This window comes from Agelaius tricolor, unplaced genomic scaffold (assembly GCF_023055355.1).
Source record: "Agelaius tricolor isolate 1412-34295 unplaced genomic scaffold, bAgeTri1.0.p SCAF_22, whole genome shotgun sequence".
Taxonomy (NCBI): domain Eukaryota; kingdom Metazoa; phylum Chordata; class Aves; order Passeriformes; family Icteridae; genus Agelaius; species Agelaius tricolor.
This window is the reverse complement of record NW_027269282.1, coordinates 9,064,070-9,089,322: the sequence shown is the minus strand read 5'-3', so window position 1 is coordinate 9,089,322 and position 25,253 is coordinate 9,064,070. Positions and strand designations below refer to the sequence as shown.

The window sequence follows — 25,253 nt, the reverse complement described above, 5'->3', positions numbered from 1 at the left end:
GGCCAAATCCCTTCAGCTGGAAGGTATTGTGCTGTTGTTTATTTTGGAAGCACAGATGCAATTGATTCTTGTGTTCAGTCTTCTGGTGTCACCAGTTCCCAGGAATGAGATCTTGGCCTTGTGCATATAAGTGGAAAATATCCATAATTTTCAGTGAGATGGGGAGCCCATCCAAGTTCCCTCTGTGAACGGAGCTTCTTAGCAATGTGTTACTGTGTGTTCAGGATGGGATTTGGCTGAGGTGGAAATAAAACAACTGTTGACTTGTCTGCTAGCAGTGGTTTCTGTGATTTTTTTGTGTATTGGTGATATTTCCAGTGGGATTTAAGCGCTCCCATTGCCTCCCACTACTGTTTTGCTGAGGTAATTGTCTGTTTGATGGCTCGCAGCTTTGTCAGAATTGCACAAACTTCTCACATGCTGGATTTTTGAACAAGTATGTTGGTAAAAACATTATTTCTGAAAGTGAAAGTATGTTTGTTAATATTGTAATTGCGCTTTTCTGTTCAGAAATAATTGTCCTTTGAAGTGTTGGACGAGCAAAGGAGTCACTCCAACACAAAAAGCTTGGTGTGTCTGTTCTGGAAAGACAGGACACAATTTCATCGAGGTGCCCATCTTGGGGAAGTGTTTTTGCTTCTTGCACCTGCTCCAAGGTGGCTAAAGCAAGGACAGGAGGGTGGCTGGTGGCTAAAGCCGGGCGGGGGCAGGGGCGCTGCTGTCCCGTGTCCCCGAGCACGATGACAGGAGCAGTTCTGGTCGAGGAGCAGGAGCCTGGAGCCGGGCACAGCTAGAGGCGGGTTGGATGAGCAGGATGCGGGCGTACGGCGATAACATCGGCGCTGTGGGAGCGGGGGCGGCGTGGCTCGGGCAGGGCAGGGGGAGGCTGAGGAGGGGGCGAATTCCCGGCGCTGCCACGTTGCACGGGAGCTCCCCGGGCTCCGCGGGCTCGGCGGGGCCGGGCAGGTGCGGGGCTGGCGCCGCTCCCCGGGCGGGGCGGGGCGGCCCGGGGCGGGGCAGCGCGGCCGCCCTCGGGCTCGGCAGCGGGGCCGAGCGGCGCCCGGGATGTTCAACCGGGCCGTGAGCCGGCTCAGCAGGAAGCGGCCGCCCTCAGGTAACGGGGACGGGGCAGCGACCCCCGGGCGAACCCGCGGCCGCTCCCGCCGGGGCAGCGCCGGGCCGGGCTGCGCTGCGCTCCGGGCCGGGTGAAGCGCGGGGCTCACGGCGGTCCCTGGGCCCCGCCGGAGCTCGGGGCCGCGGCCGGGGCTGCTCGGCGGCCGCTCTGCCCTCAGCGAGGCCGCGGGGCCGCGGGGGATGCGCGGCCGGGGCGCTTCCCGCGGAGCAGCGCGGAAGGGGAACTGGGCTCGGCCGGGCTTGTGCCGCCGCAGCCGAGCCTCAGTCGGAACTGCCGCTGTTACCGGGGCCGAGGCTACAGCCCGGGACATCAGAGCATGCTTGTTCCAACTCCAAATTGACTTTGAGGAGTTTGCCTGTGGAGGGTTCGAGCTGGAATGGGGATTTCCAGGCAGTAATAATAATGTAGGACAGCGCGGATCCCTCTGTAGACAGGCGCTGTGACGCGCTTGGGTGCTTTGTATCCCCGATGCTCCGAGTCTGTCGATTCCGAGGGGTGATGTCTGACATCTGTCACTGCTGGGACATTTGGGGCAACAGTTGCAATCTCCAAATCCTAGAAAATAACGCTGTGTTTTATGGTGTGCAGGAAGAAGTTGCAATCTTTCTAAGAAAAGCCAAATGAGATCTTTGTCTAGAGTTGTTTGGGTTTTCTGGGTTTTTTTGGGTCGGGTTTTTTTTTTTTTTGGGGGGGGGGGGGGAGGTGGGGAGGGGGTATTTTAAAGGCTGTATGTCTGGTGAACACTTCCAGAGATGCTACAAAAGAGGAACGTCCCTTTAGTTTCCTTCCTTATAGTTAAAAGTGGAATCCAGTAGCCATCTGTTGCTAGAGACAGTCAAAAGAGGATGTTGAAGCTCGTGCTCTGAACACCCCACGCGTGAGAGGACAGCTCTGCTGTAGCAAAAAGGTCTAAAATTCAGCTGCTGCTAGGAAAAAACTGTTGTGCGAGGATTCATCCGCTGATGCTTGGATACATGGAAAGTAAGGGAATTTTCCCTTTTCAGCTGCTTGCTAATGAAGTTTCCCACTGCTTCATACCTTGGATTTATTAATTCCAGACTGGTGATTGTTGCTGGGTAGGCATTCTGGTGACTGTAGGACAAGACAAGGTATTCAGGGTGCTTTTAAAGTAATAATAAAGGCTCATGGCTTGCAGATTTATGATCCAGGTGGATGAGGGGAGGACTGGTCAGAAGTTCTTCAAAAAGAGATGGAAGCAGCTTTTCCTGTTGTACATCCATGCTTAAATGTGGAGTGAGGAATGTGCTGCTTGCATGGTGCTTTTGTCATTGTGAGTGTTTGTGTGGCTGCTGTTTGTTAGGGGGCGTGCAGAAGGGGTGTGTGGGCAGGAGATGGGCAGAACAGGCGGCTGGGAAGGGTTGTGATCAGCAGGACTCTGTGAAGGATCTGTGGGTCTGTGCTGCTCGATATGGGGCCACAAAGGCCACGGTATCAACAGCTGGAGAGTGGCAGCAGCCTGGGGAAGGGCTGCAGTGGGCAGTGCAGGGTGATCAGCGTGGCTAACTCAATTAGCCGTGTCTGAACCGCTCCGTTTGATGGGTTCCCGCAGGTCTTTGCTCTTCGTGCTTGTCAGAAACAAGGGCCAGGACTGTGAGTTCTGACCTGCAAAGTTGTATGTATTGTGTTGATACCTCCTGGGATTTTAGTCCAAGTTCCTGTTTGGAGGATGCAAATATTTGGCATTTTTTGATAGCACTCTTCAGCTGATAATTATGGCATTCTTAGCGCTGCACTTACCGTTGTGCCGCACACAAAGAACCTTTATCTGCAGCCCGCTGCTGCAGTGCCATTGTGCGATGGGAAGGCAGCTTCTGCGAGCTTTCCCTCTAAAATAATGCTCCAGATAATGCAACTGCCTGAGCATGGAGTGCTCTGAAGAGTGGTGCTGTTAAAAGAAGCACTCAATCATTTGCTGCGTTGGTAGGAGCATCTGGCTGCTCCCCGCACGCCGTGCGAGCCGTGGTGGCTCTGAAGCACATTTCCAACTCAGTGGAAAGTTTGCTTCAGCAGAAACTCTTACAACTGTGTGTGTGCCTCTCTGCTGTGCGTGCCTTGCCGCCTTTCTCTGCCTCTTGCTTCCTAACCCATGCAAAAGGCAGCAGGCTCTGCTCTGAAATTTAATTAGCGTGTGATAATGTAATAAATGAACTGTAATGTAAGAAATGTAGTTGGTTTATTTATCATCTGATGCGTATTCTGTGTGTTGCTTTGACAGAAATATTGGTGGGAGAACTGCCATTTTGTAGTGCCCTTTGTGATGCACAAAATTATCTCCCAGTTTTTAGTAACAGCAAATGTCTGCCTTCCTCATTTAAATGATCATACAAATGTATGTACATTTGGGTTCTTGTTATTCAATGGGATCAAACTTGCTGTTTCCAAGGCTATATTACTGAACTTTGTCAGCAGATGATTTTAACAGGAGAAAGTTGTCTTTTTATAAATATCAGAGATAAATAGGTGTCAGAAGGATCATTCATGTAACTACACTGCTGTATTTCCTCCTCAAATGAATTTTTTCAGACTCATTAATTTGCACTTCAGTGAAAGTATCATTTTTAAGGTAATTTACTAATAGAGATAGATTTGGGGATCAGCTTCTGGGGTCATTTTTGGGAAAAACCTCTTTCCTGTCTTTAAAAAAAATCTGAAAATCACATATTAAATCTGCTGCATGAAACCAGCATGTGGAGCGGGAAGTTATGATCCTGACTGAAGGGATGTCAGGTCACTTTTGTATTAGAATAAATGCTGGTGATGGCATATTTAATGGGATCTAATAAAAATACCCAGCAGCTTTAATAGCCTCATAAAATTTCAGGGTGTTTCCTACTGTCATGTGCAGCCTATTTATGTTTGTGTTGAAGGGGAATGTTGATGTTTTGTGGCGGCTGCAGAGGAACACTGGACATGGGGATTAATGGGGCTCAGCCTGGTGACCCCAGCTTGGGTGGGCAGTGCTGGGAGCTGTAGGCTGGGCTGAGCTGGGATTGCACCTCTGGTGGCACCCAGAGCTTCCCAGCACCTGAGACACCCCTCAGCCTCTGCTCTGGGGACATCAATGAGGCCAGGGATAAATGGAATAAATGAGGCAAGGGGTAAATGGAAGGGCTGCAATGGACAGACAACCCTTGTCTCTGTACCACGGTATTTTTTGGGTTGTGGGGAGCTGGTTAAGTGAGGAAATAAACTGGGTGACAGTGTTCTGTACAGGGCTCAGCAGAATGGACACCAGGACACTCATGTAGGTTCTCCCTTCGGAACCAAATTCTGATTTTGAAGTTAAGGCTGTAGGAGGAGATTACAGGGAAAAGGGGAGTAGAGGGAGTAGGGTTTGGAGGCTGACAAGGAGGAGAGAACATGAATGGAGGGGTAGAGTTGGGCTGTGCTGGGTGGGCTGGAAGTGAGAGGAAAGTGGGGAAAATGATGATCAGGGAGGCTAGAGAATGGCCAGCAGTAAAATGGGAGATCAGTCAAAGCTGCAGAAGAGAAGCAGAATGAGTTATCCTCAGTTTCTGGAAGGACTTATTCTGGCCTTTGCCCACCAGAATTTTTTTTTTAGGTTTTCAACAGCCTGGGTCTGCATTGGCTCATTGAAACACCTGCTTTTCTAAGTAATCATTAGTGTCCACTTCAGATTTGGCTGGAAAAGAAACTCTGGAAATCAAATGTTGCCCCTTTCTGTTGTGTGGTTTAGCTCAGAGGGGGAATGCTCAGGGTTGCCCAGGGCTGCCATCCCTCTCCCAGGTGAGCGTGAACACAACAGCACATCCCAGCTCCTCACAGGGCTTTGTGCTCTGCTGCAGCACACTCGGACATTCCCACTCAAATGTCACAGATTTTACTGAGATTACATGCCCAAATACTTTGAGTCAGGTTTCTAAAACAAATTTTTCAAGTGCTAATCAAGAACCACATCCTTTTGCACGAAGGGGGGCAAACTGAGGCGGTGTTAGCTCGCTGTGCTCCTGTCACATGGGGAGGCTGCAGCTGTGGTTTGGAGACAATCCTTAGGCTCTGGCTCCTGATCTTTAAGCTAGCAGAGTTTTTAAAACAAAATCCCCTCCCTATCAAGGCAGAAGAGATGTTCATTCATTTAGAGCAGTTGGTGAAACAAGCAGACTCCACAGGTCCCTACCAAGCAAAGCTCAGGAGCCTCTGCTGTCATGCCAATATTCTGTAGGGCTTTAACCTCGGTTTTATTTCCAATTACCAGCTGGAAAGGGCATCTGCTAGTGTGTATTTAAATACAAAAATATATATTTGTGTATTTCTGCATGGAGAGTTTTTTGAGATACTTAGTGAGGATTAGTTTCATGGTGAAAGAAGTGTTTTTAAAAGCAGAGCTTAAGCAGATCCAGATCCAGATTTCCAGTAAGTTGGTAGGGAGAAATGAAGGGGTTATAAATAGAAGCTCTACTGGTTGCAGTAAGAGTTTTGTGCATCTCTCCAGTGCACAGTGACCTGAAGTGCAGCTCTTATCCTTCAGACTTCCCTCCTGTGTTCCCAGGGCATTTTGTGTGTGAGAGGAGAGGAGGCTGAGCACTTTATGCCTGTGTTAGAGTTTTTCAGATGAGCAATAGCATTCCTGGAGTTTTTCCAAGTAATGGGTTTTCTGAAGGGTTTTTTGCCATCACCAGCCTCGAATGAAATGCACTTGTTCCTGGGATAGAGAAAATAGGAATTTTATTCCATATGTCTTGTCTGTGAGAAGGCTGGCAGGCAGATCAGGTGTGGGCACAGTCCAGTACACCTTACAAAAGGAGAATTGCAGGGCTTGGAAACAGTAAAATCACCCTCTTGCCCAAAACCAGGCTGACTCAGCTGGAGTGATGCTCTTCTGCTGGGTGTCTTTCCTCCCATTGGGCTGGATTAATATCTTGGACTGGTTCTCCTGCTAAACAAACCATTATTTTTCTTTGTCTCTGCTTTTACCGAGCATCCAACTCCCAGTGATGCTTCTCTTATTAAAAATAAATTTCACATGTGTGACTGGCCAGAAGTTCCTTTAGAGAAGCCAACATTGTTGACAGTGCCAGAGCAAAATATGGACATTGGTGTGGTCATTGTGCTCCCCAGGCAGGAGGTGCCTGGGCCCCTCTAAAGCAGTGACAGTGCCTCCTTGCATGCTCATGAATTATGTGGCTGTAAGGAATCTTTGTCTCCTTACAGGCAAAGCAGAATTCGAGTGTCTGCATGTGTGTGTGTGTGTTCATTTTCAGTTTTATGTGTTTTTTTAAAATGTGTCTCCTTTAAAGAGGGCAGCTGAAATCAGGAGTGCAGGGGGAAATGGGGGAGACATCCACCTGGCTGATACTTGCCTTTTTCTAAAGAAGACGCTGTTTTGTCCATTTTATTTTTTTTTCCAGAGATAAATGATGGTGAGGGCCACCCAAGCAGCAGCCACCAAGCCTTGAAAGGAACCTCGAAATGGGCCACGTCACTGGAGAACCTCCTCGAGGACCCGGAGGGAGTCAAACGCTTTAGGGTCGATATATTAAATATGGATAAAGCAAAATTCAGGGTTTAAAGCAGAGTGAGCCTCAGCATGAAGGGGGCAGCTGTGCCAGCGCTGTGAGCAGAGGCACACATCCCTCTAGAGCTGGAGCTGTGCCCCTGGCAGAGCTTCTGAGCTGCCTCCTTTTGCCCCCTGCCACTGCAGCCTGGGCTCAAAAGGCACCGACAAGGCTTTTGGCTGCCCCTTCCTAATGGGACCTGTCCTCTCTTGCAAGGATTAACAAGTTGGATAAACTGCAGTCCCTGGGCCACTGATCCCTCCTGCCAGGCATTATTTGTCACTGAGATCCTGGGCTCTCTCTTCTCACCCGTTGTCCTTAAGCCATGGGTTCCCAGGAGCAATCTGATGACTCTGTGGCTCTTGCTCTGTGTTTAGCAGCTCTACTGAAAATATTCCCTTTCAGTTTACTACAAAGTGTGGGCTGGTGCAGCTCAAAATGGCTTGAAGTTTAATTAGGTGAGGGTGGTGAGTTGGTGTTTCAAGGCCTTCTTGCCATGTTAGATGTAAGAATAGGAACTGCCTACTTCAAAGTGCTTTTGCCATACTGTACTGATAAAATGCACTGGGATAAAATGGTTTCCTGCCAGACTGGTTTGAAAAAGTGAGGTAAACAAGAATAACAAAATCCTGATTTTAAATTCTTAAAAAAAAAGTAATCTTGGTGCTGTTTAATTCCGGGTATTACTTAATCTCTATTTTCTAACACTTGAAAGAGAAAACTGATGATCTCAGAGCTATAAAAGTTTCAGTCATTATATTTCATAAATAAATTTAATGTACATTTTCTCCCCTCCCTCACTTTTGGAGGAATGTGCTGTGTTTAAACAGCACAGTGAGCACAGCTACATCCTCTGCTTCAGTTTGTTTAAGTGAATTTATTGCCACTGATGATCCCCTTTAGAAATACTGTTATTTGTAGAGATTTTACTCATTACAGAAGTCAGAAATGTGTTGCATGAGAATCCCAAGTGATTTGTGACTCTCATTAAAATGGTTCATTTTACTCACCTGGGAATGAATTAATCTCTTTTTGGATTTCCCTTTGAGCAGTGGCTGTAAAAGTGCTCGAGTTATTTAAGGGAGGCTGAAGAAGCTGTTCCTGTTAGTTACTGATATGGTCTGAGATTAGATGGAGCCCATCCTCCTCCTGGAATGTGCTTTCAAAGAGCAGAATATCACAGTGTTCCATGGCAGCCCTGCAGATGCACAAATGCTTCTGTCACACTGGGCTGGGCAAACCCATGGTAAAGTTAATTGTAGGCAGCTTCTGGTGCTAACAGGGAAAAACAGCTGAGAAATTGGATCCTGACCTTTGTGGCTTTGTTTTTTCTCTTTCCTAGGAATTTTTAAAGAAAGAATTTAGTGAAGAAAACGTTTTGTTCTGGTTAGCATGTGAAGAATTTAAGAAAACACAGGGAAAAAAGCAGGTATGTTTCCTAAATAAATTCTGCTTGTCAACAAAGTTTACTTAGCAGAGCTGGAGCTAAAACATCTCTGTTGCATAATGTGCTTTGCATGAATGCAAATAAATATATTTGAAGAAATTGCATAAAATCATCCTGGTGGAATTTTTTGGAAACAAAGCCGTTTCTATTTCAAATCAAAACAAATTGCTGAAATTGTCAAGTTTCCCATGTTTTGAAAACTGAACTTTTTGTAGTTTCTAGGGAGTAGCAAAAGTTTTATTAATTCAGTGATGTTGCATCATCTTGTTTGCAAATATAAAGATATTTCATTGAGAACTTTTTTCGAGCACAGCAGCTATTAGCTGGAAATTTACACCAGTGTGCTATCTTAGTGGAACATAAAAATAACAAATGGCCCCAACAAAAATATTTTACAGCACCAAAATGAAACATTTTGCCTTATCAAATTGCAAGTTACAAAACATAAGGGGTCTGTTTAAACTTTTTTACTTAAATATTTATCCAAGTTGGTGTATATCTGCAGAGTCTTTTCATTTTGATGACAGCTCTACCTTTCTCGTAGGAATTATTCTATTGGAAAATTTTTCAACCAGGCACCTTCAGTAAGTTTTTTTCCCACTGCTTGGATCCTGGCTTACATTTAGATCCACCAGGAGCACAGGATCCGCTTTCACATTTAGACTTTGAAGCCCCTAGAGTCAGGCCTAAAATATGTACCATGTTTTGTTTACTTGTTTCTCAAAATGTTTTTCATGCCTGTTTTTTTGTTTGTTTTGTTGTTTTCTTGAGAAATTTCAAATTTTTCTGCTCTTTAAGAGCTCATTCTGTGAGTATGAAATTAAAGAGTATCAAAACTCCGAGTATCTTTGTCCTTGAGAGTCAGACTCCTAAAGCTCTTTTTTTTTGAAATCCCACTTTTATGCTTTTTTACCTGAGTGTAGCTCTTGTTGCCAAAGGGCACATTTGGCACCATGAAGAGGTGAGAGTGGGAAAATGCCCTTAGACCTCTTCCAAGTGAATCACAGAATGACTTGGTTGGGAGAGGCCTTCAACACCATGGAGTCCAACCCAGCCCCAACAGCTCAACTCAACCCTGGCACCCAGTGCCACATCCAGGCTTTGTTAAACACACCCAGGGATGGGGACTCCAGCACCTCCCTGGGCAGCCATTCCAGAACTTTATCACCCTTTCTGTGAAAAACTTTTCCCTGATATCCAGCCTGTATTTCCCTTGAGGCTGAGTGCTCTGGTTGTGTCAGTGCTGCTGGAGAAAGAGCCCAGCCCCAGCTGAGCACAGGCACCTTTCAGGAGCTGTGAGAGTGATGAGGGCAGCCCTGAGTCTCCTTTCCTCCAGGCTGAGCACCCCCAGCTCCCTCAGGGGCTCCTCACAGGGTTTGTGTTCCCAGCCCCTCTGGATGTGCTCAGTGTCCCAAGGCCCTTCCCAGGCTGAGGGGCCAGGGCTGGGCTCAGCACTCCAGGTGTGCCCCCAGCAGTGCCCAGGGCAGGGCGCAGTGACCTCCCTGCTCCTCTGGCCACACCATTCCTGACCCAGGCCAGGAGCCTTTGGCCTCCTTGGTCCCCAGGGCTCTCTGCTGGCTCCTGTCCATCTGTCTGTCCACCAGAGCCCCCAGTCCCTTTGTGCCTGGGCACTGTCCAGCCACACCATCCCAGCCCAGAGCACTGCAGGGGTTATTGTGGCCAAAACTGGCAGGACTGAGCACTTGGATTTATTAAACTTCATCCTGTTAGACTCTGCCCATCCATCCAACCCTTCCAGGGCTCCCTGCAGAGCCCTCCTGCCTTCCAAGAGATGGGCACAGCTCCCAGCTCAGTGTCATCTGCAAAGTTACTAATGAAATCCATTTATTTTATTAATTTTATTCATGAAATTTACTGATGAGAGACTCAATCCCCCCATCCATGTCACCAATAAAGATATTGAACAGAGCTGGCCCCAGCACAGGGCCCTGAGGGACACCCCTGGTGCCTGGCCCCAGCTGGATGCAGCACCATCCCCACCCCTCTCTGTCCCATCCAGGCAGATGGGAGCCCAGCACAGAGTGCTCCTGTCCCAGCCCTGGGCTGCAGCTTTCCCAGGAGTGTGCTGTGTATGTGCTTGGAGGAACATCAGGAATGCCCAGGAACAGGAATCAGATAGGAGAGATGGGCTAGGAGAGGTGCTAAGAAGTGCAGGTGTAAGAGGGCTGTGTCCAAACTGCAGATTCCTCTCTTAAGGTCAGTCAAATACTATCAGCTTAAACAGTTTCCCAGCAGATTTTCAACAACAAAAAATTTCCCTGTCTTTTCAAACAATGTATTTTGGGTAGGGGAGTCTACTTTCTGTAAATATCCTGTGTTTTGCACTGAAAGAAAATTCCCCTCAAAACAATTTTGCTGGGTTTAGCTGTGAGTATTTTTTTGGGTGTTGATAAATCCATAAAAATACAACAAAACTATTTTTTTGCAAGAAGAGGAAAATGTTTAATTTGTCTGTGAACTTTGTGACATTTAGTAATTCCAATTTTGTGTATTCAGCTGCTTCCCTCTCTCATTAAGGTCCAGGAATACAGAAAGTCTTGAGGAAAGAACAACCAGTCAGTCAACTTTTCTGTAAGGTCCCACGCTTTCAGTGGGATAATAATCATATTTTCCCTTGCTAAATAATTTCCATATTTCTAGCTGATTTAGGATTGCTAATTTAGGATGCCAGTAGAGAAAATGTTAAAGTGATGTACAGGGATAGGAACTTGGTGAATCCTTCAATGACTTGCCAAATGAATGGACAGGGATTTAACTAGGTTCTATTTAGGTTAATTATCCAGTACCAGTCATTCCATAGTGTGGTCAGCCTGGAGTCTGGGGTTGCCCAAATTATTATAACTAAAGCCTGAATAAATGTGCTTTAGAATGACACAGACTTACAGTAAATTTTTGTAGCTACTGCTTATGGTTGGCTTTGTTTAGATAATTTACAAAGCTAGGAAAAACACTAAAAATAGAAATCTTTCCAGTGTTTATGGTAGCATGAAGCGTGGATTTTTCTTCTGGAAGTGACTCTTGCAGAAGTCCCTTTTCATCTCTCCATTGTGCACACAGCATTCTAAAACAGTCTTTGAGTTGTTTTGCAGCTCACTTCTCCTTAAAACTGTTTTCCCACAGAGATGAGCTCGCAGGCACTGAGGCTCCTGGTCAGATGAAGCTGATATCAATTGAACCCAGACTGGAGGCAGTCCAGGGGAGGCCAGGAGATGCTCCAAGGGCTGAAGCAGCTCTGCTCCTCTGCTCTGGAGCCAGGCTGGGACACCTGGGGGTGGGCAAGAGGAGGCTCCAGGGAGACTTTCCAGGGCCTAAAGGGGCTTGAGGAGAGCTGGAGAGGGACTTTGGACACAGGAATGGAGTGACAGGACAGGGGAATGGCTTCAAACTGACATAGGGCAAGTTTAGATGAGGTACAAGGAGGAAATTCTTTAATGGGAGGATGGTGACACACTGGAACTGGTTTTCCAGAGGGGTGATCAGTGCCCCATCCTTGGAAATGTTCAGTGCTAGGCTGGATGGGGCTCTGAGCAATCTGATCTAGTTGGGGATGTCCCCTGTCCCTGCAGGAGGCTGGAAGTAACTGAGTAATTTCAAAAAGTAATTTCAAATTTACTTTATATCAAAATTACTTTCAAGTTATTTCAAACCCAAACCATTCCATGATTCTATGAATGGGATTTCCCCCCCCTATTTTTAAAGGATGAGATAAACTTTTCATCACTGGAGGTGAGAGCTCTGGCCTGGGGTTCTACTTGGTCAGTCTAAGCTTTTCCAAAGGTCAGCACATGAGCAGTGGGTTAAGCATCCCTTGTGCCAGGGATATTTCTTGTTATCCTTTCTGTGCCAGCCTGGGCAGTGTCTGGGTTTGTACAGGCTGCTGCTCCATCAGAGGGGATGAGTCAGGGAGCAGGGGAGATCTTTGGCAGCTGGCCGAGTCCATTGCTGCTCAAGGAGGTTTAAGGTGGGTTCAGCTCCCCTTTTCTAACAGGAAGGTACAAAGTTCCCCCTCAGCTCAGGACACATCTCTGTAACTCAAAAAAAAAAAAAAAAAAGGGATATTCCTTTAAAATTGTAGTTAAAATACAGATTTAATGTTTGGTGAAGCTTGAGAAAGCAATGGGGTCAAGTCCACTCATAGCAGTGAGTTCTGCTGCCACCCTTGTGTTAGGGCATGAATTTAATTACTGAAATGGGAGTGGTGAGGATAAGGGAATAAAATTTAACTTTAAATATTTTGTTTGAGTTAGTCATATGTTGTTGCATTTGTGACTGTTAATGAAATAAACAACATGTCAGTCGTGCTGCTTCCCAGGGTTTAAATGTTTCTCCTCTTGCAGCCCAGCTTCAAAAATAAATTACAGATTGTAATAAATGCTTCCAACAACAGGGAATATTTTCAGCTATTGCTAAAACCCACCAAAATGTCCATGTTGAAGTTCTGTGTAGTGAATGATTCCAGAACAAAGTCCTGTACATTCAGGGGTTTCTCCTGTTGCTTCCCATGTGGAATGCAGCAAGGGTTTAGCAGGGCTGGGTGATGCTGCACAGCTGCAGAGTGCTGGAGCCTGGTCTGGTGAGCATCTGGGGCTCCCTTCACCTCATTTGGGAGCCACACATGCTTGGGAGCTGAGCTTGACCTTAGGAAAGGAAGTGGGGAGGAATATTGGATGCACTGGAAATAGCGAGGGGGGTGCTCTAGGCAGAGCTTCATACTCCAAATGGGAATCTGGCAGGGACACTGGGGAGAGCACACAGATGGAACTGGGGACTGCCAGCAATCCTTTAATAACCACCTGTGAACAAGAGCCCAGTTTGAGAGTTGCTCCAGTTCCAGAGTCCCCTGAGCTGAGGCTGCAGTTTCAGGCTGCTGCAGAGCAGAGAATGTCACCGAGTGAACAGGGACAATCTCTGCCTCCTCCACCTGAACCTGGCTCTGCCTGAGTGACATTTGGGGGGTGTATGAGCACACTGCCAGCTTTAACTGTTCTTTCTTTTTAAAGCAAATTATAAGCTGTAGTTAATCAGCTGCTGTGCTGCTGAAGCACAGAGCAGTTCTATTTGCAGCAGAACCTGTAACCTTCAGCTGAGCATTTCCAAATTTCCCCACTGCTGTAAAGCCAGGTCCTCTGTGTCTCTGCAATGGCCTCCTCTCCCTGCCACAGCTCTTTCACTTCCTTTCTTTGTTATTCTTCCTCACAAAATCCAAAGAGCCTCCCTGTTTGAGCAGCCTCCCACACAGTCCTGTTGTTCCTCTCCATGCTCTTTAAACTTCCTCACAGTTACTTCTAGTTTTGTGTTCCCTCTCAAGCCTCCCTCTGCTCTTTCTCTGTAGTGCCCAGCTTGCCCCTGTGGCCTTGGGCAAGGAGCTACATCTGCCTTGATTAGCCAGCAGCAAAGAACATCCTGGCAGTTCAAGCAGAGCAGAGAACTTCTGACTGCAGCTTTTCCCTTGGTGCTTGTGCTGCTTCTCCTCTCCTTTTCTTTTCTCCTGCTGATTTTCCATTGACTCAGCAGGAGGGTAATTTTTTTCTCAGTCCTTTGCCCCTCTCTCAATATGGTTGAGCTTGGACAGCAGGTTCAGAAGTCATTTGTGTGGGACTGGCAATACAATTGCTCATGCAATAATAGCTGGAGGCCCCTTTGCTGTGCCCTCATTAGGACATTAACTTTGCCACTTGTAGCAGCCACACCTTGGATCCCTTGTATTAATTGGTCGTTTAGAACAGAAGTGGCTGACCCAGTCCTCCCTGAGCTGTGAAACAAGTTGGAAATTGTTAAAAACAGTTTATTGTGACCTAATACACTTGACACATAATGTTCTACCCACCAGATGAATAAAGAGTTTTAAAAAGGAATTCTAGAGCATGGGTGTCCCCTTCAGCAGGGAGAGAGCCCCAACTCTTTAGGCCTCCTGAATGCTCAAGCACATGCAGCTTTTCTTCTAATTACCCCTGAGTGTAAATGTGCCTCAGCTGTAAAACATGGAAGTAATTCTGAGACTCCTTCATGGGCAGGATTTAAATGCTTCCTTCTTCAAGCCCCATCCCCATCAAAGGCACATCCCTTTGGCTGCTGTGGAGCTGTGGTTGCTCATTAGGGGCACCCTGGGGACCCTGGTGAGTGCCCAGGGCTCAGATGGCCCAGAGCAGCTGCTGCTGCTGGCTCTCAGCATGCAGAATTCACATTGCAGCAGGGGCTGGGCTCTTGCCTGGCTTGGTTCTCTTCTCCCTCTCTGGCTTCCTCTCATCCAACCATCTGTTAAGGGGCCTTTCCTTGAATTTCAGGGGATTGTGGCCACTCACTGCTTTGAAGATGCTGGTGGGGTCAAGATGTTGTTGCTATTACTGGTTAGACAAGGGAAGAGCTCTGAAATAGGGCAAATGCCAACAAACAGCTTTAGGCAGGTCAGGCCCTTATTTATCAACTCTCAGAGGCTATTGAGAGTCTTATCTTTGCCAATTAGCCAAGCTGTTGGTGTTTTCTTAATTTGTTTTCCTCACTCTATTTTCCCTTGTAGCAAGTTCTTGGTTTTTCTGCCTCTGGGTTTCTTGCCCATACTGATGACCTGTTAGGAAAACCATTTGTCTCAAAAGCAAAGACAAGGTGTAGCTGATGATGCTGAGCAGTTTTACAGTGGCTGCTGAGATTCAAGCATCCCAACCTGCTGAATTCTGGCAGCTTTCACTGATCCCAATGTAGCTTTTGGCCTGCAGGGGTGTTCCAGTACAAATGAGCATAACACAAGTGAGATAAACCTGATGCAGAGAACATTCCCACAGCAAATAACTCTTTAAATAAATGTCCTTTTGCAGATGCAGGAAAAAGCTAAAGAGATTTACATGACTTTCCTGTCCAGCAAAGCTTCCTCCCAGGTCAATGTTGAAGGGCAGTCCCGTCTGAGTGAGACCATCCTGGAGACTCCTCACCCTCTCATGTTCCAGAAGCTCCAGGACCAGGTACAGTTATTTATTTCAGTAACACAGTTTCATTCATTTTTGGCTGGTTTTAGTGAGCTCTGCTTTCTAGCCATGATTGAACAGGTAAGCACAGAGCTGGGTTGTCAGGTTGGGGATATTAATGCAGCTGCTCTGAGATATTCCAGGTTCTTGGCCCCATCTCACTATGACCAATTAATTAAGAGACTCAATAAAATCATTCTAATTCCAGCTCAGGGCTTTCCTGGATAACTGGCTGGAGTTCTCTCCAGGGTTCCTGCGTGGGTAGCTTGAGAATCATCCTGACTAGCTCAGTGCCTTTGTTTTCCTGTGTATTCACTTGCTCTGAGTCATTGCTGATGTTTGTTTCTGTAGTTGCCCCTGGTTTCCTTGAGAGCTCAAATTTCTTCATTTTACTTTGCTTTGGTATTTATCTTGATATGAATGTAGCCCAGTTTTCTGAAAACCCTCCTCTTTGTGCAACATGCAAGACTTGGAGGAATTGGTTTCTGCTTTGCCTTTCTCTAAAGAACCTGGGAGGTCTGGTAGAAATTAGAAATTTTGCAGGCATGTCTTTAGGTGGTAAATTTTCTTGATATTCAGCTGATTTCAAAGCATAAGTTATGAAGTGAGTCATTCTTATCTGCAGCTTTCCAGCACTTGCAGTACTATTTTTAATTCCTGTACCATCCTCAGGACTACCTGTATTTTCCATTTGGCTCTTTCCTTTTGTGGAGAAACAGCTCAGTGATTTAAACAGTGTTTTCAGCCCATTTCAATCAGGTGTTGAATACACTGGCTGGGGCACTTGGAGGGGTCTGAGGAGCAAAGGTTCTGCTGTTCTTCAGGCAGATTCCAAGACATTAGCAGTGGAAATACCTGAAACCTATTTCAATGTGAAGAAAAGAGTTTTTAATGGAAAAAGTTCTGACCTGGGTAAAGGGAAGGACATGTTCTGGTAGATCTAAGCACTACAGTTCAGGGTGAGTGGAGCTGGAGAGAGTTCTGGAGTTAAAATATTTGCTATTTTATAAATGACATGCACATGGAGAGCCAAGGATCAGTAATACCTGAACTGGAAACATACTGGGCTAGTGATAGAGAAATCCCTCCAGTGTGGGAAGAAAATCTGTGAGCTTTTAAAAACACATGCAGAGCATTTATGGGTCATTGCAAGTTTCCAGTGCTTGAAGCTACTGTTTATTGCTGTTAGATAATGGCTCAGAAGAGTTATGGTCTTCTCCAGTTTTCAATCCTTATAAAGTTATGGGAGTGGTGCAATTTGCTCTCTGAAGAGCAGGAGCTGAGCACTGCTGGCACTGTGGGTCTGGAGGAGAAAAAGGCAGAGCTGGAAGGCCCCAGCCTGGTGTACAGCAGTGCTGGTAACAGGAGCTTCATTCTGCAGAGAGCTCCTGGTTTAACTGGGGACACCGCTGGGGTTGGCTGCTGCTCCCAGAGAGCTCCTGGTTTAACTGGGGACACTGCTGGGGTGTGCTGCTGCTCCCAGAGAGCTCCTGGTTTAACTGGGGACACTGCTGGGGTTGGCTGCTGCTCCCAGAGAGCTCCTGGTTTAACTGGGGACACTGCTGGGGTGTGCTGGTGCTCCTGGTTTAACTGGGGACACTGCTGGGGTTGGCTGCTGCCCATGGGGTGCCCCCAGGCCATTTGTTTGTGCTGGATGGAGTGGGGTGAGAGTGGCTCACAGGAACCCACGTGCTCCAGAATGCCTGTGGGGTAAATGTTCCTGCTCCACAAAGGCAGGGAGGGAGGGGGAAAAGAGGGTTCTGCTTTGGCACAGGATTGTGAACTCTGCTCTGTGTATTTGGCTGGCCAGACTGCAGAAGATCTTCATCTTCAATGCTCTTTCTCTCTGGGAGATGCTTCAAGTGATACCAGGAACAAGAGGGGTCTAAGTTCTTATTTTTTTTTCCCCTTGAGCTGGTTGGATAAATTTAATTATATTGTAGTTAGCCAGTGCCAGGAGGCATAATTTGACTTTGCTTAACTCAGGAAGAGTTCAGACCCTGAAGATCAGGCTCTACACAGAGTGGGTGTTTTGGGATTTTTTTCACATTCCAATATGTATCTTAAAGAATAATATTTCCACAGTTTTAGAAAATAGCTTAAATATTTAAATATGTAAACAAACACCGGTTAGTAAAATCCAGTAAATTACTGGTTAGTAATTTACTTGTAAGGGAGCTATTTCAGCAAATGCACAGACAAGAACAGTCAGATTTTAGGTGTTTGCCTGCATCTGTCCAGGTTCCTCGAGGATGTGAAATGAAAAAGCAGTTTGAGATTGTTTTTTTACTCCTAGCAAAGAGTTGTGTTAGCTGATTGTACTATCAGTTAGAAGTGAGGCCTGTAAAGGTAAAGCTGAGTTATCCACACATGGAGTAGCCACACCTTCAGGTGAGAACCCAGGAATTTGTCTTGGAAATTCAGTTATTCTGAGTATCAAAAAAAAAAAAAAAAATCTGTCCTGAACCATGACTCAGAGAGGCTCCACCAGTGAAATAATAGACTGAGGGTGAGGCTGGCTTTGGTTTTGCCTCAATTACAGTTTTGAAGTTTACTTTTTTCCCTTCCCCTCTGTTTCAACACCAAGCAAAATATAGTCCTGACCTTGACACCTGAACAGATTCCAGGCTCCTCTCCCATCCCTTTTGTTTTCAGAAAACTCCAAAAGAGTTGTAGGTTTGGTTTTTTTTGTCTGCAGGATATTGGGTATAAATAGAAGAGCAGAAGTGATGCTGAGGGATGAGCCTGAACTCAAGCCCTGGGAGTGAAAAGCTGTACTTGAGGCTGACTTTGTGTTTCCATGCTGGCTGTGAGAAGCTCTTGGCCTGGTGAAAAGTGTATTTACACAAATTTAATCCACCAGCAATTTAAACCCACATTTTAACTGGCAAAGCACATCTGTACCAGGTCAGCTCTTTGTGGCAGGTTCCAGATTTCTCATCTGGCCTGAGACCACTCTTGGCATTTTGTCTAACAAGGGTGGGAAGATTGGTGAAGGTTTAAGGAATATTGGCTAAACCAGCTGTTTCAGTGTTTGTGTAAATTACTCAGAGGCTTTCCTTAGTTATCCAGTGCTCTGCATGAGTTACTCTGCAGCACTCAGGAGTCACTGCAGCAGAAAGGTGCACAGAGGGCACCCCTCTCTCCTTCTTGAGAGCTCTGCTTTGTCCCTCTGAGTGCCTTCCAGACACCTGCAGGGGCATCTGAGCATCTCCTCCCTGACCCAGGCATGGCACCTCTCACCTTCAGTATCAGGTGTGCAAAGTTGGCTATTGTGAAAAGCATACTTTGATTTTTAAACTAATGTGGATGTTACAGCCAGGCAGTGACCATGGAACCAGCATTGTTTGCTACATGCTGCCCCTTGGAGAGCTGCAAGTGTATTTTTTTTAAATGTAATGCTCTAGTACAGACAGAACATTGTGCAGACAGTACATTGGAATTAAAGCATCCTTCTCATTGAAAATCTCATTTTACTGAGCTCATTTGCTTTGTATTCTTTCCCCTCTCTTCCCAGATATTCAACCTCATGAAGTATGACAGCTACAGCCGCTTCCTGAAGTCAGACATCTTCCTAAACCAGAAGAAGAGTGAGGAGCAAGAGGAGAACTCCCCAGAGGCTCAGACTGCAGCTAAAAGAGCATCCAGAATTTACAACACATGAGACACAATGGATCTCCTCAGGAGAGGCCATACAATAAGGAAATTACACTCAGGAACAGTCTAGGTTCATAGCAGTTGCATTTAGCTCAGAACCTTTTTAGGAGATACTTACCTTCTTAATTGCTTGAATGACTAATTGTTTTTGCATGATAGCTATTAACCAGGCACCCATGGAAGGACTGTTCCCCAGCTAAAAGGCTGAGGTATTCCTCCCTAGCATGAATTGCCTTTCATACTTCACAAGTTAAAATGCTTTAAAGTCTTTTATTTTCCTTTGTGAGGCATCTTGGTGATGAGAAACGGGAGATAGCGTGGTTGGGTTTTTATTTTTTGCCTTGTAATTTTTATTTGGGACTAGCTTTTACATCCTGAACTGCTGGGAGAAGCAGCTGAGGAGAACATTTCACATTAGTTTGTGGGTGAGTCATTCACAGCAAATTTAATCATAAAGGGACAGCATCTTTCAGGGTTAAGCTCAGTAGAATCCAATCCCTTCCTGTGTGACTTTGTTCTTTCAGGGTGATGTCTGTTTTGCTTTGCCTTTATTGCTGAATCAAAACACTTCCCTAGTCATGATTTTCATTTTTGTTCTCCTAAATTTCCCCTTTTTTTTTGCAGTAGACAATCACCTTCTTCAGAGGATGGGATAACCTCTACTCCCTTGGGCACAAGGGCTCTAAAAGAGGCAGAATCTCTGAAGAGCTCCTAACTGCCATTAGGAAATGTGACAGCAAATGAGTAAATCTCCCTCTCAGGGCACACTGGTCTCAGCAAAGCCTGGCTTTGTCCCTCATACCAGTGTGACATCAGGTGCTGCTATCAGGAAGCATCTGGTCTCTCCCAGGTCTCCTGACCAGTCCTGCTCTGGGCACCAGCAGTGCTTTGGCCAAGGACCAACACACCAAATCTGCTTTTGTTTTACTCTTTTTTTTTTTTTTTTTTTTCCTGCTAAAATCACCCTGCAGAATTTTTTTTTTGCCCCACTCAAATATTTCAGGGTTTCCTAATTGTGATTTTGGAGAGCTGCAGTGGAACAGGGAGTTGGGTTTGGGGTTCACCCACTCAGATCAAGCTCAAGAGCAAGGGGAGTTTATTTCTGCCCTGTGCAATCAAAGGTTGGTAGAAAAAGACCAATTCCCATTCCCAATGAACATTCCATGCTGTCCTGGGAATGTGTCAGCACTGCAAAGCACATTTTGGCATAGAGGTTTTCGTGTGTTCATGTATTTTTTGATTAATTCACTGCAGTTGTTACTAAATTGCAGTTTAAGCTGGGAAAGTGTATTAGCTACTTGCTCTATTTACAAGCTTCACAGCTGTAGTCTGGCTGTTTCCCACTCTCTCATTATTTACTCTTCCATTTTTTGCACTGCTTGTCTTGAACTTTTGTTTATGTGCTGGCTAATCTAAATGCACAGTTGGCTTTTGAACATTTTGTACTTTTTTTTTTTTTGTCAGAAAGGCCAGATATGTTTCATACATTGCTGTCACAATCAATGTTTAAAAATCTAAGTCTAGTTTGTAATTTTTGAGAATGCAGACTCACTTGGTAGACTTGAGTATTTCTTTTAACTCTGAGCCACTCTTGCAGGTATTGTGTAAGGAAAATGGTTTCCATGGGCTTTTCCCTAGTTAAAAGTGGGGATGGAAGTTCTGATTCTTCCCCTAGAGCTTCATGCCCTGTTCATTTTTAGGAAATCAAAAGAAGAGGTCAGTGCCTCCATAACATGCATGTTGCAAGGTGTAATTCTTATGCACTGAGTTAATGTTCTTTTTATGCTCTTGAAAGATTTAATGGTGAAGTCTCATTACTTCAGGCACTTTCAGTGGTATTTGACCTCATGCTTAAGCTGTATTTCAATGTTTTACTGAATAAGAATGAACTAAACATGTGCATGATTTTATTTTTTTCCTTCTGCTGGGGCCTTGGAAATGGGACCATCCAGTTCTGGACTTGCCAACTATTTGTAATCTCAGGATTGCCTCTTTTGAAAATCCACTGTAAAAACAAAGCTCCTAATGCCTGCCACAGCAGAGGACAGAACTTCTGATAGCATTGAAGCCCTTGGGAGTGGGCAGCTCAACCAGTTTAGGACTAGGGATTTGTATTCTCCCAGTGTTTGCTGCATTAATCTTAGTGATACTGAAAAATTCAGCATGGGGACGTTCATGGGAAAGATGCAGAACGAGCTCTTACCACATTCATCACATGGATGCACAGTAGATTCATTTTTAATCATATTGATTTTAAAAATGCATGAGCAAGGCAGGAGAGTCTTTGACTGTCATGTTTTAAAAGGGTAATAATAGAAAACAAAACCAGGAGCCTTCTGAACAAAGGTGGGGTGTTAAAGAGAGACAATAAGTTTGTAGCTGCTTATGAACAATATTTCCTTGGCAATATGTTCCCTTTCAGGTCCTGTCTTTGCTTGCTCAGAGCAAATGCCCCACAGGAGTAGACACAAAGGTGCTTTACACTACCCCAGGATGAAAGTTACTGAAATGGAAATGGATCTTTTAGCAGCATCTCTAAATCCTATCATGTTTATTTCAATACCTATTATGTTTCTAACCTAAGGTACCTTAACCCAAAAAATTCTTCATCTTTGAGTTGCCCTTTTACCTCAGAGGTAAAGAGTTGATTGCACCATTCTTGTTGTGGTGCCTGGGTTTGTTTGATTTCTCTACAACACCCACGAATAGACTTGCAATGTGCAGAAAGCAAAGATGTTTTTCCTATTCATTAGATTATCTGTATTTTTCACTAAAAGGGCAATCAAATTAAACCCATGCAAGCAGATGTCTGTAATTGCAATTTGTGTATATGTGGGGAAAATTGGTATTACTACAACCTTGCTCCACGTGGCACAGAACAAATCACACAGACAGAAAAAGAACTGTTTCCCTGGGAGTAAATCCTTATTCCAGGAACTGTAAATATTGCATCCAACCTCAGGCTGTAAGTGGGTGCTCAGAGTTGCTTCATGTAGAGATTAAAGATAGGATCTACTCCCTCTCATAGAACTTACACTGAAGGTATGAGCGCACAAAACAAGCAAGAGAAGTTTCATGCCTGATTGCATGCCTTAAACTCTACCCTATTTTGTGTTTCTCAGCTAAAAAAAAATAAAAAATATTCTACAAATACACCAAATCTATGTGCTGACAGGTGTTTTATGTTCTGAGCAGAGTTGGGGTTGAGATGGCTTCATGTCCCATGATGTTCCCATGTTCAGCTCTCACAGTTTACACTCTGCCCTCGTGTGTGGGGTTTTTTTTTTTCTTGGAAGAAGGAATGGCACAGTGGGGCTCACTTCTGCCTGGGCTCTGAACAAATTGCAGTGAGTCAGGGGAAGGTGGACAAGGGAAGATGCTTCTTGTGCCTGCTCCATCTCCATTTCTTTTGTTCCTGCTGCATTTCTTTCATTGCACTGATGTGGAGAAAGAGAGTTTGAAAAATCAGAGTGGGGGGGAGAGAAAAAGATTTTAATGTTCCTGTCTGGATAGCGGTTTGGAACGTGCTTGGTTTTTTACTGACAATTCAGACATTTTAAGTGGGCTAAAAACTGTTTATGTCAGTGATGCAGAGAGGTCCTGTATAATTGTGTGACTGATCCAAAGATGAAAAGTGGTATAAACTCCCTTTTATAAATTGTTTATAACTCTTTTCATCCTAAAGCAGGGCAGCAAGCCCTACAAAGGGATGCATTTTTGGCCCAATGTCCCCCCTGACAAACCAGAAGCCCTGTTTACATGACAGCGATGATTTCCCCATGCCAGGGGCAGTTCCTCTTGTTTGCATCCAGCACAGCTCATGTCCCAGGGCTCTTGGCAAAGCCGCGGTGCAAAGCGAGCTGTGGGGCATCCTTTATCCCATCCTTGATCCCATCCTTTATCCCATCCTTGATCCCGAGGATTTCTGGGACTTTGCTGTGCTGCCACGCAGCTGCAGCCGCGGTTCCCATGGCTCCCGTCTGGCTGTAATTAAGGGAAAGATGCTTCTCATCAGGGCTCTTCTGTCCTCACCGATCCTGCCCAAATCCACGGCAGCCAGGAGTTCAAAAGTGCCCCATTCCCATTCCGAGGGGCTCGGGAAGAGGCAGGGAAAGCGGCTCCTGGCAGGAGGAACGGGAGCATTGCCAACATTAGCAGCACCCTCTCCTGGCTCTCGGCTAAACAACTCGCAGGGATTCGGGGCTTGGAAAGAGATTCCCAGCAGGGGAAGGTCTCAAGCTGCTTGTTCCTCAAATGCAGCGCACTTGGTGCCCTTTCTGTCCGCAGGAAATGCAGCTCAGAGACAGCAAAACTCTGCTGAAGTGGCTCTGCCGTCAGCTGATGCTGCTCTGATCAAAACTTGGGGGGATCCCCGTGCACTAAGATTAAAATTGCTCTGAAAGTTGGCATGGTAGAGCAGATAGCACTCTGATAACATGCTTTGTGACACAAACCTTCACCCCTGCTGTGTGCTGTGCCCAGCTGAGCCCCCAAAGTCAGGACATTTCCTGCAGGAAGCAGTGACCAGGATGCTGACAGCTCTTACCCCTGTTCCTGCCACACTCTATGCCTTGAGAAGGCTGCCCTAGAACAGAGGCTGAACTGAGCTAAAGAATAAAGTAGGGATTTGTTAAAAGGTCTCCATGGATCCGCCTTGGACAGCACAAGAGCCCAGACAAGATGAACCAAAATGGTCCCAAAATGCACAACTGGTCACAGGGTCTCTCACTTTTATCCGTTCTGCTCCATTTGCATCTTGGATTTAATTGTCCTATTCCAGCTTTAGCCCCTGCAGTCCCACCCTGCTTGTTTTTCTCTCTCCAGCCCACGGGGTTTGTGCTCTTGGGCTGAGATTTGGATCATTTGTCCTTGGTGCCCAGCTGGAGCAGGAATTGTTTTGTCTCCCTGCTCTGTGCACAGAGCTCAGCATCCCCTGATGTGAAGCCCAGACCCACACACTAAAGCAGCACAGAATGGGAAAAATAGAAAAGCCAAACCTGAGGCATCACTGCAACCTTTCCAGAGGTGATGTGCCCAAAATTGAACCCTGCACCTGCCTGAGCCCTGTGTACTCTCAGGCTCTTGTTTCACCTGGCACAGAGCTCTGCAAACCAGCAGGAAAGGCTGGCTGGGAAGAGCAGAGCTGTGGGCTCAGGGCTGGGGATGGGGATTTTGCACTGCTCTGTGCCTCAGGCAGGCACCACCACTGCTGTCAGGGGGGTGATGCCAGACACGAGGCTCCTGTTTTCTTTGCCATACAAATTTCATGCAGAAACTGCCAGTTTGTCCCCTTGCTGGAGCATGGCAGCCCCTGGGGGCACATTTTCCCCAAGGCATCCATGGGGGATTGTGGTGGTCAGTGTGCCCTGGACAGGGTGACACATCCAAGGGTGACACGTCCAAGGGTGACACGTCCAAGTGCCAGGCTGCACTTCAGCTGGCAGGAGCTGAGCTCAAGCTCTATCAGCATTAGCAAATGTGGTTTTCATCAGGCCTATCTCAGCTGGTGAACCATTTGATTAGAGAGATTTCAAGTGTTTTTCCATGTCATGACTAAGATGAGATAGGAACTTGAAATGTTTGACCAACTTAGGTTAACAATGGCAGCACTGAGGCTCTCCCAGAGTTACCAAAAACCCCACTGACTTGGCAACAAATTGAAACCTTTCAGGTCCTTTCTCAAGCTGCAGTCCAGAGGAACATCTGAACATAAATTTTTCTTACTTCCTGTTCTGTATTTACTGATTTCATCATTTTTCCAAGGTTTGAATATTAGGTTTAGACATTTTTTACACCCCTGCACTACACTCAACCTAAACATATCCTTTAGGCATACCTGAGGTGCCACAGAGCTGGATCTGACAGCCAAGAGCAGAGAGAAGCTCATGCCCCTCTTAGTCTGTAAAGAGACACCAAACAACATGAAACCCCAAAACAAGAAGGACAAAAGGCAACGCTGCTACAGATATCACTGAGACTGAGAACCTGTCAGGGGCAGAGTTTTGGTGCAAGTCATTCCCTGGAGGGGTGGGAAACCCATCTCTGTTGCTTTTCTTGCAGTGTTCAGCCAGCCACTGCTAAAAGCTGTTCTCAACATCCTGACCAGGCTGCTGGGAAAATCCCCAGACCTGTGGGGTTAAAATGACAATCTAACCTCATAATGAAGATAATTGGGCTCACAGAACCCTGCCTCTGACTGCTGCTCACTCCACATCTTGGACACCATTTCTCCTTAAGGGAGTATGAAATTACCAGGGTTTTCTTTAAAGCAAATCTTTTATCCTGGAGCCAGGAGGGTACGAGCTGCGTGTTTCATCCTTTCATTCCTTTCCCCCACCCACTTCCTTTCCTACTGTAGAGCAATAAGTGAACTCTTTGTGATCTCTGCTTTCAGGAGGTTCCATTGCCCAGGCTGCTCCCTGGATTATCAGAGACTTCCCAGCTAACAGATGGCTGGAAGTGACACCAGCGCTGCAAGGAATTAAGGAAATTATTTC

General features: G+C 46.0%; 1 protein-coding gene across 2 annotated transcripts; it reads left to right on the top strand.

Moving 5' to 3' along the window:
• The first annotated feature begins 929 nt into the window (after window positions 1-929).
• On the top strand, window positions 930-21,916 carry RGS10 (regulator of G protein signaling 10). Of its 2 annotated transcripts, XM_071446093.1 has the most exons (6): window positions 960-1,114; window positions 1,916-2,116; window positions 6,526-6,644; window positions 8,015-8,101; window positions 14,953-15,096; window positions 18,617-21,916. In XM_071446093.1, the coding sequence occupies exons 2-6, from the start codon at window positions 2,098-2,100 to the stop codon at window positions 18,761-18,763; spliced, it is 516 nt and encodes a 171-aa protein (XP_071302194.1). In that variant the 5' UTR covers window positions 960-1,114; window positions 1,916-2,097; the 3' UTR covers window positions 18,764-21,916. The 2 variants fall into 2 exon arrangements, with proteins under 2 accessions (XP_071302193.1, XP_071302194.1); XM_071446092.1 differs by lacking the exon at window positions 1,916-2,116 and having other exon boundaries at window positions 930-1,114.
• Window positions 21,917-25,253: the final 3,337 nt, after the last annotated feature.

Excerpts from the sequence above, each read along its gene's own strand:
- RGS10 (XM_071446092.1), top strand. The coding sequence starts at position 1,066 with ATGTTCAACCGGGCCGTGAGCCGGCTCAGCAGGAAGCGGCCGCCCTCA. Across the intron at positions 6,645-8,014 it reads AGGGAGTCAAACGCTTTAGG|GAATTTTTAAAGAAAGAATT; the intron begins GTCGATATATTA and ends TCTCTTTCCTAG. Across the intron at positions 8,102-14,952 it reads AAACACAGGGAAAAAAGCAG|ATGCAGGAAAAAGCTAAAGA; the intron begins GTATGTTTCCTA and ends GTCCTTTTGCAG.